This window comes from Oryzias latipes, chromosome 3, assembly GCF_002234675.1.
Source record: "Oryzias latipes chromosome 3, ASM223467v1".
In the NCBI taxonomy this organism is placed as follows: Eukaryota; Metazoa; Chordata; class Actinopteri; order Beloniformes; family Adrianichthyidae; genus Oryzias; species Oryzias latipes.
Window position 1 is genome coordinate 32380716 of NC_019861.2, and position 14306 is coordinate 32395021.

General features: G+C 42.5%; 1 protein-coding gene across 4 annotated transcripts in view; it reads left to right on the forward strand.

The window, feature by feature from the left end:
* Positions 1-14306, forward strand: part of LOC101163560 (insulin-like growth factor 1 receptor) — a 50133-nt gene that overhangs the window by 22149 nt on the left and 13678 nt on the right. For all 4 annotated transcript variants that reach the window (XR_002872994.1, XM_023953673.1, XM_023953671.1 and 1 more), the window contains 6 exons: positions 8765-9068; positions 9161-9297; positions 10621-10765; positions 12181-12389; positions 12606-12732; positions 13723-13958. Coding sequence is in view for 3 of the 4 variants with exons in the window: in XM_023953673.1 (XP_023809441.1) it covers positions 8765-9068; positions 9161-9297; positions 10621-10765; positions 12181-12389; positions 12606-12732; positions 13723-13958 (1158 nt within the window). In the remaining variant the exon portion in view is untranslated. The remainder of the gene's footprint in view (positions 1-8764; positions 9069-9160; positions 9298-10620; positions 10766-12180; positions 12390-12605; positions 12733-13722; positions 13959-14306) is intronic.

Below are 14306 nucleotides of genomic sequence, written 5' to 3' on the forward strand. Positions count from 1 at the left end.
TAAGGAGGTGGAGACAGTGGAGAAAATCCAGAATTCCTCTGGAAGTTCCTGTCATCAAACTTAAACTCTAAAACAAACTACTTCTTTATTAGGAATTAGGGTTGGGCGATGTCCCTTAAATTGGCCGTTGACGATGTTTGCTGTCAACCATCGGGATGGACGATGACATCGTCGGGGGGGGGGGGTATTTTTACATTTTTCGTTCTTATATAACTGCTATTCGTTATTTTGCTTTTTTCATTTTATTTCCCAACTAATGACTAATCCGCGATGATCCAGTATAAACTGAGGGAAGTGAGTTTAACAAAAGAAGTAACAAACAAAATAGAAAAGAAGTAGTCCGCTCCCGCACTTAACTAGCGAAGTGGACCGGCGGAGCGCGGACTTACAGCTTTGTGTTTGGTGGGAAGGGGGGGGGGGGGTACATGAGCGGTATGTGTGGGAGATTTAAGACTGCGATCCGTCCCGCAGCTCTAGGGGTACGAGCAACGGAACTCAGAACCGGGTCTAAAAGTGTGTCTGAGCACAGCTCGGATCGTCAGCACACACAGGGGTTTGAGCTTCAAAGCAGAAACGTGGCTCAGTCCTTAGAAAACATTCAAACAATGACGTGGATTTGTGTTTCCAGTCGTGTCCCGACTAAATAAAGGCTGATGTTATTCACAGCATGCAGCGCCACCCAAAGCTAATGTTGTTAGCCCGTGTTAGCATACTGCTAATCCTGGCTTCGTTCAGAAAAAGCACTGACCACACGGATCAAAATTCAAATGATGAGCGAACAGGTGTTTCATAATAACCGTAACATTATTAAAAGCACGTTTAGAAGATCATCTCGTATTTTACCGAGCTGACATGTCAATGTATATAGCCGCTCGGCGCTGTTTAACATTGTTTTGTATTGAATTGTTACATTCAATAAAGTTTGAAAAAAAAAAAGCCGCTGGGCGGACTTTATATCCTTCCGGTTTTCAAACCCTACTGCGCATGTGCGAATGATTTATTCCGACGGAAAGTGTGACCTTAGTGAACGTTTTTATATTCTGAAATCATTTTTCTGGGCCCATCTACACGGTTGGATTCTAATCCGACCATTGATCCCATCAAGATATTTTGTAGATGTAACCGCGGCTTATGGTGTCGACTCGTAACGTGGCGGGGGCGTGGCATCACGATGGTGGTCTCTCCATCGGGATGTCAGTCACCCATCACGATGGACGATGATATCGTCCATCGGCACAACCCTATTAGGAATAAAGCAGAACAAATGTGTAAATTGTCATTTTACATTTGTAGAGCACTAACTCTGTCAGACTGGATCAGTGGTTGGTTCCTCACAGGCTCTGTCAGGAGAAGTAGGTGACCAGCTATAGTGGGTTTCCTGTTGCAAAGTTCTGCAACAAATGAATCCAGGCCTCTTTGAACAGTAACCCTTAAACACATCCACACTGACTAAAACATCTGGGCTGTAAATACTAGAGTACTCTTAGCTGGTTTTTTGTATTTTTCAGAGCTCTGCAATGGTGTGGTTTATGGTTTAATTCTGCTTAAGTTTCTGGACACACACTGGGAGGACTGGGAGTGTGTGAAATTCCCAAAAAATGGGAAAACCCAGTGAGCGTGGAAACCTCCACTGGAGCAGTTTCTCATCAGCCGCAGTGACTCACATTCTGGTTGGAAATGTGTCGGCCTGCTGTGCTGAAGAAAACTATACATGTATGCCCTGAATTTTTTCTTAATATATTTCATGAGAAAGATGCCACAGGAACGCGTTAAAAATTCCTGTAAGGCTCAAACATTCATGCTGACCTGCATCCAGGTTGTAGTAGATGATACACACTTTCATAGTTAGTTTGGTTTAGCTTTCATGTTTACTTTTGTCCGTGTTGTTTTATCAATAGACAGTTATTTTATCTACTTGACCTTTTTTGTTATTTTTGTTTGAATTCACAATCAACTGATTGTGAATTCTCCAGGTTTAATGATAATGAGCTGAAATAGAAACTTTGATCAACTAAACATACATGTAATAAAGCTGCTTTATCCCTTCATTTAAAAAAAAAGAGAAACTTGAATAGAAATCTTGAAAGGACGCACTTATAGAAATAACATCCAAATTAACTTTGTGGTTAACTTCAGCAGTAAACGATTTTTTATTTTTTTTGTGACTGCAAGGAAAATCTAAACTAACTGGTCTGTATTTTTTAATAACGGGACCATCCCACGATGCCTTTTCATTACTGACGGTTGAGGGGGTTCATGTGGCGCCTCTGCCTCTCGCGACTACAAAACCAACTCCAAAACCCGAAAAACACACGCTAGAGGAAACGTTTGCAGATGTGTTCTGGTAACGGCTTCTCCGCCAGGCTAGCAGACAATCATACGACCTCCCATAATTGATCAAAAGTTTTTTGTAATAATCTTGTTTTATATTCATTATTTTTTATTAAAATTGTCAGCTACTGTATTTTCTGGGCTATAGAGCGCACCTGTATTTAAGCCGCATCCGCTGTATTTAAAAAAAAAATAACATTTACAAGCCGCACTGGGCTATAAGCCACAGATATCTGTTGAGAATTTTGATATTTACTGCAAGTACATAACGATTTTGTACCGTAAATGTACATGTATGTACCTAAACAGATTCTTTCAGGAACATTGCCTTTTATCGTGGCAGAAACTTTGCTGATTAAAACAGAACAGAACCAAGAGCAAATACCAGGTATTTATTTACCTGTGTTTGCAACCACAAGTCACTTTAATTGCCAGTTGGTAATTTGTCATCAGCTTTCTATCTGCTGAAGTGCATTGATATTCCGTCGGCCTTATTTTCGATTCTAATTCAGGTTAGAAAAATCCACAGAATAGCATCACCTTTGTATCTACTGCATGGTTCAAAACCTAGGAAAAAAGTAGTGGCTTACAGTCCAAAAAATATGGTATATTTCAAACAAAATTGGCCTTTTGGAACTTATTTCAGTACAAACCACCTAACTTTTTATCAATCACGAACAATCTAGTGCATTTAGTTTATTTACTTACAATCCAGCATTATTTGTCAGTTTATAGCGATAATTATGTTGAGGTGTAGATATTCGGGTAAGCGTTACAGCTCTAGATATTCATGGATAAAACAAGAGAAATGGTGTTACAGTACAGCCTCCTGCAGAAAACATGAAGTAAATGTTATCAGCCAGGAAGATGCTGACTCTCCTAAAGTGCTGACATGAGAGGAGGCCACAGTTCAGCCAGTGAACCTGTGAAACTTGAAGGATGTTGCTGGAATCAAACCAATGATGATCTCTATCTGAGCTCGTGAGCCAGCTGTGCTGTCATCAGTCTAGACATCTGCCTTTTATCTGCCACTGTTGAGCGGTATACAGCGCTAAAGCCATCTGTGTGGGACATCCTGTTCCTGTCATGCCTGGGATGGGGGCTGAAAAGAGGCTCAGGAACCAGCTTTTAAATCCACCAGTCTCTTTGATCGCTCCGCCTGCAAGGCGATTGGCGTCGAGTTTGGCTGCATGCGTGTGGGGCAGTTTTAGGTCTGCTGGGAAAAATCTGTTTGGTGGTTAAAAAACCCAGCAATGTCGGCGACGTTGAGCTCACGCCTGCTGCTGCTGCGGCGGCGGCGGCGTTTCCAGCCTGCCGTCCTGCTGGGCTGGGATTTCTGTTCCCCTTGAAGCTCTGCGTCTGCCTTTCGACTTACAGCCGTGATCTTAATCCCACAGCCAGACGTCTCTGTTATGACAGGAAAAAAAAATAAAAAAAGTCATTCCACCCAATTAAGGCTGCAAACTTACCAACTACTTATAACTGTTATTTGAACTCATTTAACAGCCAATAACGTGTATTTACAGCTGAATTATCATTAAAAAACCTGATCATAAATACATCTTTTGACCCAGGGATAGAAGTTGGTCTTGGGCAGTCACGTCATGGGTTGTTTGTGTCACAGATGATTTTTAACCAGCTCAATTTACAAGTTAGTGTTGACTTCACCAGAACGCCGTCGAGTGGATTGAGCTGTGTGGACAAACAGCACAGTCTGCTGTGTCTGGTAACTTTCCACAGTTTAGATTTGCATTTAACCACAACAAACAATCTGCCAATAAGGACTTAAGTTGATTAGAAGTCCGACAACACAGCCTTCTTTCCTGGAAGCAGGTTGGATCTTCGCCGTCTTACCCGGCAGACCTTCAGCTGCTCGTTTGACCCCGTTTTGCTTCCAGATCAGAGCTTCAGAACATTCACAGAAGTGAACGGCAGCTCAGATTATCTGTGTGGTTACTGCATGAAGGAAGAAACTAATTTCCGGAAAAGCGGTTCAGAACAGCTAAATAAATTCTGTCATGCATTTGTTTAGCCCTTAAATCATGCAGAGAAAGCTACTGCAAACCCTTTTGCAGAGTTTTAAGTCCTTTATGTAAACTTTTGTAAAGTTTCGATCTTCTACAGAACAAAACACATTTTTTAAGCTTTACAATTTCAAGTAAAGCTTTTTTAAAAACATTTTGTAAGCTTTAAAAGGGCTTTTAAATAGGAGCTTTCAGCTTTACTTTGAGTTGGATTAAAGAGGACTTGGAATGTAGTTTTATTTAGCTTTGCTGACAGTTTCAGTCGATTCAACTACAAATGTTTTGTCTTGGAAAAATATTTGAGGCGATGGAAACCTGTGAGATAAAAACCACAGTGTCTCTAAGATTATTTCTCAAGAAGTCTTTCAAATATTTCATGTGATATTTATTTTATGTTGGGTTAGCCCATATTTCATGCTTTTAATTCACTATAAACGCTTTTTATTACATGAAACTGTTCTTATTGAATCACACTACTTCTGTTCTAAAATGAATTTTCACTGAAGGTTATTTCAAAATGATCTCATTATATTATTACAGTATTTGATAAGCGTTCTTATTTATCCAGGGGATGTCTTGCAGTTGAGTCATTGCATGTTGTTGTTGACCTTTCGGCGTATCCCGTCAGGGGTCGCCTCAGGGAAGAAGCTTTTGCCGATTCGTGGTTTGGCAGGGAGTTTTACGCCGGACGCCCTTCCTGAATTCTTTTATGTGGGCTGGGGACGGGATAGAATAGTTTAGGCGATAAATGAAGGGTCTTTCCTAAGGACCCTCACTGGATGAAGCTCATTGCGCGATCCCAGGGATCCTGCGAACCACTCCTAACCAACTGAGCCGTCCAGACGCTTGAGGCATTGCATCTGGACTTAAAATCTTATAATCAGAGTAACACCCAGATTCTACGACTCAACTTCAATACTTCAACTATGCCTATAAATGGACTTCATAATTCATCATTCCGCCCTAAATATAGTGGTTGGTTGTGCTGTATGTAGCGGGGACCTGGTGTCTGTGATAGAATTCTGGAGTTTTGTTTCACTATGTTTACAAAAACGATTTCACTCCAGATCCATGGGGTGATTTCCCAGCATAATCTGCTTTTTTTTAAAGTCACTCCTCTGCAAGGTTAGGTCCAGACTCTGATGCCCCCCCACCACAACCACCACCCTTCTAATAATCACAGTTAAGGGTTCAATGCTGTGTTTGAGTCAGACACAGAACACGATTCCTACTTACACCAATTCTAACCAGTCCAGACCTTCAAGCAGCCACACACCATAACACCACCTCCCCCATGTTTGACTGTTTCCATCATTGTGTTGGACTCCAGCTGCTTCTGCTGTAGCTGCTTTCCAAAATATTTGAAATAAGGTTTTGGGAAAAATACAAATGTTTCTGCAAGACTTGAAAAACGAGTCTTGTGTTCCTTTTCTTTTGGACATGACTTCTGTTTGTGTCGTCTGCGTTCCTGACCTTTACCATCTGTGTGAAAGACACAATATCTGCTAGAGCTTTCCTCCTGTTACTTACCCCCCCCCCCCCCCATCCCAGTGTCTTATGGCCTCCTGCTGCCTCTTCTACATCCACTTCTATCTCTCCTTCATTCAAGATCCAGTTTTCCTGCTGTTAGTCTTTAAAGCAAAAGTTACTGATTATCACAGATGATGACCACAGTCTAGACCGACTCTCACCTGATCAAACGCATATCTGGGAGATTTGTCGGGTGGCGGAGGAACAAAACAAAAGTTGAATACGTCTTTGAGGGTGGCGGGCAGCTTACACAGGTGTCTAATCTGGAATGCTTTTGTGTTTATGCAACGGTACAGTGTATTAAGGGCACACGGTTTAGAGTTCAAATGACACTCTCGCACCCTCCAGATATCTGAGTAACTGAGTAAAGTGAGATGAGCGTCTTGAAATGCCAGACCGCGTGGCTAAAAACTCCGTTAATGTGCAGGAGGAGGCTAAGAGCTGGGATGCATGGCAGGCATGCGGCGGATCTGCTCGTACCCGCTGACCCCTACACGTCACTCCGCCTTCACTGTCAGGCCGCTATTTAGGAAGCCACAGATTAGCGGCTCCAGTTAGCACCAAACTCCAAGCAGAGGCTGGACGACTCCTCCGCCGGATCCCATCGCCCTGCCGGGAACTCTCACGGCAGCGAAAGAACATTCTGTGCCAGGGAAATGCAGCGGCGGCGTCCTGCTGAGCACAAACTGTGAACTCGCTGGCTGCTGGGACCTGACAGGCCGCTGGTTCAGTCAGGACGGGGGGGTTTTTAACCGCGCACACATGCCCCCGAATGGATTCTGACACAATAAATGTGGGTTTGAAAAGCCTCAAACATCTCTCGTCCTTCTGCATAGCAGGACCGTCTCTCCGCGTCTTTCAGCAGTTTAAAAGGCACTAATGCATCAAGTTGTCTGGAATAAACAGCAGCTCTCCTTATTTTCTTTAGCAGACTGAAGGAAGTTGCTTTGTTAACATCTTCAAACAAAACAAAAAACACCATAAACTGCTCTGTGTTTGGTTTCTCTTTAAACACAGCCTCTGGCTAACCTAAGCAGCTGACATCATCCAGATGATAGTTATTCACTGCTTTTCCTTCACGCTAATCGCTTAATGGTGTGATTTGCTGTGTTTCCCTAACAACCAGGCTTTGTTTCCGTCGTGTCGAGTCTTGAAAGTCGAGGGCTTTCTTCTCAGTTGGACCGCTGCTTTCACCTGAGAGCTGAAGGTTTCCGTCATTACAGGAGCTTGTGTTTCCATCCCGCTCCACTGAGATTCTATAGAGAAAAGTCCAGACGGAGGTGCGGCTCCTGTTTTGTGCGTCCGTCACTGCAGTCGACTTCTGCGCCATCAGTTACGTGTTCCACCAATGTAAAGGAAGCAGCTGGAGCTGCAGGGGTTTAGAAAATCCTGCACTAGTTCTCGCTGAAGCCAGATTTGTTGAAAGTCTGTTTGCTGTATTTACATTTTTCAGAGGAAGTGAAATGAAGTGTTTGGATTTTAAGCCCCCCTCCTGTTGACGTATCGCCGGTTTGGTTGCTGGCAATACGTCATGTAAACCGGCTGTTTACATGTCACTTCACTAAATGCAAATCATTTGTTCGGGCCTGAAGCCACTGCTGTCCCGACAGCAGTTGGTCCACGCCACGTTCCATTCTTACGCGTTCATGTACAGTGCAGAACAAAAGTTTGGACACACTTTTGGTCCATACTGTAAGTAGTGAAATGCTGGTGGGCTTTAGGGGAAAACGTCATTTTATAATCAGTAGAACAGGCGTTGGCAGGGGTTCTAACCCGAGAACAGCTGTTTTTCTCCAGAACAGTTTCTGTTTGGTGTGATTTAAAAATAAAAAAAAGCTCAGTCAGAAGGCTGGAACAAGGCCATCTTGTTTCTGATATCAACTTTTTTTAATATTATCTTTACAAAGACAAAACAGAAAGCTCTCAGCTGCATTTTTTTTTTGTTCCAAGATGAAATAGACACATTTATTTCATTGTAAAGTATTGATACCAGACAGTGTTTGGTTACAAATTTCAAGTTTGTCTTTTTAATTCGCCCAGCAACACCAGCGTATGAAACTGGACGCTACTTCTTAAACGTATGTAGGCGTGTGCATCTTTCCTTCTCGCACGATTCGATACACATCTCCATACCTGATCCACGAATCGATACCCAAAAGATTCAACTAACTCGCTTAATTCTGTTACCTACGTGGATACAATCTAAAAATGATTCTTTTGGATTTTAAAACTTTAAATAAAAGTGCTTTTTAACATAAAAACTTTTTTTGTTGTAGTTTCTAATTGGCCCTAACCCTTTTTGACAAAGCAGATTCAAGCATTAAAACCTGCATTTTGTGTCTTTTAGGCTGTTCTTTGTGGATATAAAAGTGTCATAAAACATTACTCAGGTATTTTTGAATGTATTTTGAATTAATGCAGGTATTTAGTGCAAACAACACACACTGTCACAGACCACCTGTAGGTAGGATGATGATAGTTATAGAAAATATAAAACATCTTTTTCCTCTAGATTTCCTCTTGGGATGCCACAATTCTCTGCTTAAAACTGAACTTTCTGTCATAACTTTGACCTCAATTGTGTGATTCCTACTTCCTACAGCAGTGCACTAAATTTCAGACGGATTTCTTATTTATTGTTTTATTGTATTACACCAGGCTTAGTTTGAGCCAACTGGACGGTATTTATTCATTGCTACTCACTTATTAGCCACTAAAAAAAATGATTTTCCATGTTTTTGTTGTTAGGATTAGGGTCACAAAATCGTGATCCAAAAATTAAGGTTTGAGCTGAATTGTGGGAGAAGTGAGTCTTTGCATCCCTAATTTCCTCAGTGTTTTTCTAACAGTTTCCCTTTTCTTCATAATTTATCTTCCAGAGTGTCCACCAAGCTGTGGAAGGCGAGCTTGCACCGCTGAGGGGAAGTGCTGCCATCCGCAGTGCCTGGGCAGCTGCACGGCTCCCGACAGCGACGCGGCGTGCGCGGCCTGCGTGCATTACTTCCACCAAGGGCGCTGCATGGCGGACTGCCCTCCAGGCACCTACCGGTTCGAGGGCTGGCGTTGCATCAGCGCCAAAGTCTGCTCTAAAGTCCACCACCCGGACTTTGACACCTTCGTCATCCACGGGGGAGAGTGCATGCCTGAGTGTCCGTCCGGTTACACCCGCTCTGCCACCAACAGGTGAGAAAACGCATCACTCAGAGTCTCCTACACCTCCTCACCTCATTTTCGAGGTTCAGATGTTGGCTTAATGTCCCCGTCCTCCTCCCCAGCATGCACTGCACAGCCTGTGATGGTCTGTGCGACAAAGTCTGCGACGGGAAGGTCATCGACTCCATGGATGCCGCCCAGTCGCTCAAAGGCTGCACCGTGATCAAAGGAAACCTGCACATCAACATCCGCAGAGGCCGTGAGTACCGTGGCGAAGCAGAACTCTGCCCGCCGGGCCCAAGAGTCACTAAACCGCAAATGTTTGGTTTGGTTCTCCATACATGAAAATGTTCTCTTCCATTCACACTGTGAGGTTCAGGTTCTCCTCTCTGAAATCTGTTTCTCCAAACAAGAGAAACGGATGGCAATCTTTTTAGAGAACTTTGTGTTTTAAAACAAAAAAACTATCTTTAAAGTCCCTCTACAACTATATTTTGATTTGTTGTAAAAACGCCCCCAGTGGTCTTTTAATTGTGATGATGCCATTTTTAGCCAAAATCAGAAAAACGTCTTTTGTTTTTTAAGACACAGTGGCTCTGTCCGAATTCCCACCCTAACCCTTAACTACTGAAAAACTATTTAGTGCGGCACTATGTAGTGTCCTGAAATGAAAAAGCAAATGGGACACCATGCTCACTTTTCACTTTTTTTTCCTTTTTAACGGCAGGTATGACGTCATCGATTTCATAAAGTTAAAATCGACTTGATATGAGCGTTTATTTATGGATCCACTGTCTTTTGAAGATAAAAACGTCGATGGTTTATTAAAAAATTAAAGAAAACTAAAAAAATACATTGAAAGACGCAATGCATTGTGGTCTATATTCTCTGATCCAGTGAGCATCGATGGACACTGGTTTTTTGCAGAGGCTTTTGTGACTTTGGAATTGTAGATTCGGACAGCACTACAAAATGGTGATACACTACTATACAGTGAGGAGGGACAGAATGTCTGCAGAGGGGCAGAAGTTTATTAGAAATTTGCCTCTGAGGTGTGGGTGGGACTGTTGGCGTGGACGCTGATATCCCATCATCCCTTTAAAATGCACTCTCTCCCACTAGCTTACAGCTTGTAGTATAAATATTTGTGACGTCTGAGATTCTCAATCCTACGTGTCAGGCAACGTAATAATTGGCCATAAATTGCAGTATAATGCTTTTACTGCAATATAAGATATAAACTAAAGCAGTGTGCTGCTGTCACCAAAAGGAAACTGTCGATAAAGGAAAACTTTCAAGGGTTTTCGGCTGAAATCTCTTCCAAAAAACTGATTTTGTGTTAAATTTAGTCAACAATTTAGATAAAACATGATTGTGAAGGAGTGTCAAATCCCATTCCTGTCTCTTTAAGTCTTTGTTTTTTGTCTTATGTTTGGTTGATTCTGTTCTAAAGGTATAAATGTTGGTGTTTGAAGATTCTAAAAGTGAGAACCGTGGTTTGATCTGTGAATCGTTGATCTTCTTCCTGTAAAGCGGGCGAATTGAAGACATTTGTGCGTTTGCCGCTTCCTGTGCGTTTCAGACAACATGGTGGCCGAGCTGGAGAGCTTCACGGGTCTGATCCAGAGGGTGACGGGTTACGTTCGGATCACCCACTCCCACACACTGACCTCCCTGGCTTTCCTGCGCAGCCTCAGATACATCGACGGAGAGACCCTGCTGGAAGAGTATGACCTCAAACACAAACCCTCTCTGCCGCAGACACACAAACACACAGCCTGACACAACATGACTCCTCTGATGCCGTTGTGTTTAGTCCTTCATTAGTCCTGCTCATTTTTGATCATCTTTTAGGTGTAAGTTTGAAGGAAACAATACTACTTTTGTTTTTGTTTTCACTACACAGCTAACAAAATGTAGATTTTGTTTATAGTTAAATCAATTCCTGTTTCTTAAACCTTTAAATCTCTTTTAAATCTGGGAGAAGTGTATGAAGCTGAGAGAAAAGAAGCCTCTCCACAGGAATGTTTGCATTTTTGTTTAATCTAAGGGGCTCCGAACATACATTTTGTTTAAATCTTACACAAAAGCTACTCTAGAAATTACAAAATGTACTTTTAAAATGCAAATTCTTTTAAAAACTATTAGCAAAGCTATGTGTGAAAAATGTACCTGGAGTCAGACCAACGTGGTTCAAATATGCTTACAAAGAACATCAGTGACTCATGACTCTAACAGAAAGAAAAGTTCTGCAATCTTTTATGGCTTTAAGCTGAAGAGACTTGGTTTCTGGAGCAGAACCGTCCACATGTAGGTCAAAAACAATTAAAAAAAAAAGTTCTGAAAAGGTTCTGTTTATGTGTCATAAACGCCGTCATGCATTTGTCTCCACCGACACAAAAAGGCTGAATAAGTGTTTCCACAAATATTTATTTGCAGTGATGTGTTTTTCCTTTCAGGGGCCAAAAACTTTGAAACAGTTTTAAGCCAAGTTGGGCCGGTTATCTCTTTTAAATATGAAATCATTTACAACTTTCTTCTTTTTCCACTTTGTTTATTTGTGTGCAAAATGTATTTAAACAACAGAAAGAAAGAAAAAACTACTTTCTTTAAGCACAGAAAACTTGGGTTATTTGAGGAATCCATTTTTCTTATTATATAACAAAAAGCCCTAAAAAATTATAGTAGTAATCTGTGAAATAAATGTGTAAATCGCATGTGGATCACTGCACTTTGGAGCTTGTTATGGAATCTGCGTGATTCCAACAGTGCACGTTGGATTTGGTGAACTTTCAGCAGACCTTGAATGCAGCACAGACCTTGACTGGTCTCTGAAGAGGCTCTCAGGGTCACACGGTCCTTCACTCCCTGCCTCTTCTGTTTGTCTTTGAGCCCAGGGGAGTCTGGCTGTCCCAAGGCCCACATTGCTGTCATTCCTTGATGGCTGGGTGTTACTCAAGGAAAAAAAACTGTAAAAAACAAGCAAAAGGGCAAACAACTGTTTATTTGTTACATTTGAACTGTTTTAAGGTCTTTAGAGTTTTTGAATTCAAGGATAAAAATATCAGCTAGAATTGTAGCAAAGCTGTTTTCCTGTTAAAGTCGTCGTGTTGAGTCAAGTTCCTCTCCTTTGTCTCTCCAGCATGTACGCCTTCTCGGCGTTCGACAACCAGCAGCTCCAGTACCTCTGGGACTGGAAGCAGCACAACCTCACCATAAAAACAGGAAAGCTGTTCTTCAGAGCCAACCCCAAGCTCTGCATGTCCGAGATCCGCAAGATGTGGACCAAGACGGGCATCCGGGAGCATTTTCAGGAGACAGACTTCAGAAACAACGGCGACAGAGCCAGCTGTAAGGGTCTAAATGAGCTCCGGTCGAAAGACCACAAACATTTTAATCACTGCGTCCCCCGTTCATGAGCCGGAGTTAGTTTGGAGCAATTTGCAAACACTTTCTCTGGAGTTTATTGCTCGTTTCCGCCATATGTTGGTATTTATCTGGCCACAGTTTGTCGCACACATGCTGAAGCAGTTAGGGATTCTCTCTGACTCACTGCTGCCTCTGCAGGTGAAAGCACAATCCTGCGCTTCAAGTCCAACAGCACCCAGAGCACCAGGATCATCCTGACATGGGAGCGCTACCGGCCCCCCGACTACAGAGACCTCATCAGCTTCATCGTGTACTACAAGGAGGCGTAAGTTTCTGCCGCGCCCACTCCCATAACATTGGATCTATTTCCAAAGCGTTCCCATTGGTCTTTTAACTATGATGATGCCCAAATCTTGTATCGATTTCCAGGAATAGTTTTCTGCAGAGTGGCAGGAATTCACCTCTGAGTTATGGGTGGGACTGTTGGGGTTGGGCGACCCCGCCCCCCTTCCCCTCCCCGTTGCAGGGATCTCGAGACAGGGAGATTTCCTTCATTAAAAATAAATGCTCTTTTTCAAACGGCATTTTTTTTCTCGTTTTGCTCACGACTCACAACGATTTGCAATTTTGAGTTTATTTTTCCCATCCTAATTCAATAACATTTTTTTCCAAATTTGGAAGCACTTCTGCAGGAGCAGAGCCAGAAATAAACCAAAACTCCAGTTTTGCTGTTGTTTAGTAAACAGAACTGTCATCACCCCGCATTGTAGGAAAAAAGTTTAAGACCATAAACAGGAGGTTATGGGAAGATCTTACCTTTTTTTTCCTCATAACTCTGGATTTTTTTTTCTCTTTGACGTAATGTTTAACATTTTCTCTATAAGATTTGACTTAAAGTCACACACTGATCATCTTTTCATCTCTTCTAAAAGGGTTCCCAGTGGTCTTTTCAGTCTGAAGCCATTTTCTAGGACATAGTTTGACAACAGAGAAATGCTTTTTTAAGTTTACCTTCCTCAATAAATGTCCTACATCATCCTAAAAAATGCCACGTGAACATGTTAAAAACACAATTTTCATGGGAGTGGGTCTTTAATCTTTTTTTTTTATTCATCAGAACTCTAAATTTAAAGTCTAAAGAGAATTTTTTTGGTCAAATTCTGATCCCAAACTGAACTTTTTACATTTGCTGTGTGATTTTGGACTTCATTCCCAGCATTTTCTTCAGAAATTCTTGGCTTTTCCTGTCGGTTTCTGACTGTAATCAGCTTCCTGGGGTGTGAATGTCGTGGGACATGTCTGCTCTCTCTTCTAGACCCTTTCAGAACATCACAGAGTTCGAGGGGCAGGACGGCTGCGGCTCCAACAGCTGGAACATGGTGGACGTGGAGCTGCGGCCCGAGAAGGACTCGGACCCCGGGGTTCTGCTGTCCGGCCTGAAACCCTGGACGCAGTACGCCATCTTCGTCAAAGCCGTCACCCTCATGGTGGAGGACAAGTTCATGCCCGGAGCCAAGAGCAAAGTGGTGTACATCCGCACCAGCCCTTCACGTGAGTGCTGCCGGAAATGGCGCCTTGACCCCTGAAAAAGTATATAAAGTGGCGTCAGTTGCCATAAACGGGTCTTTCTTTTAACTAAAGTGGTAACAATCACGATAAAATAACTTCTTTAATCAAGAAGCCGATTGTTCCTGTGCTCCAGAGGAAGACAACATGTTTACGTCCATCATAGGTGGTCTGGTAATGTTCCCGTCCACACCTGCACACTGCTGTGTTTGTGCTGCGGTAATCTGGCTGTAATTAGTGAAAAAAGCTGCCCTTTACGCCAAAAGGCAAAACAGCCAGTAATTAGTGTAAACAGTCTTTCTGACGCAGTTCTGGACTGGCTGGCCGCGCTGG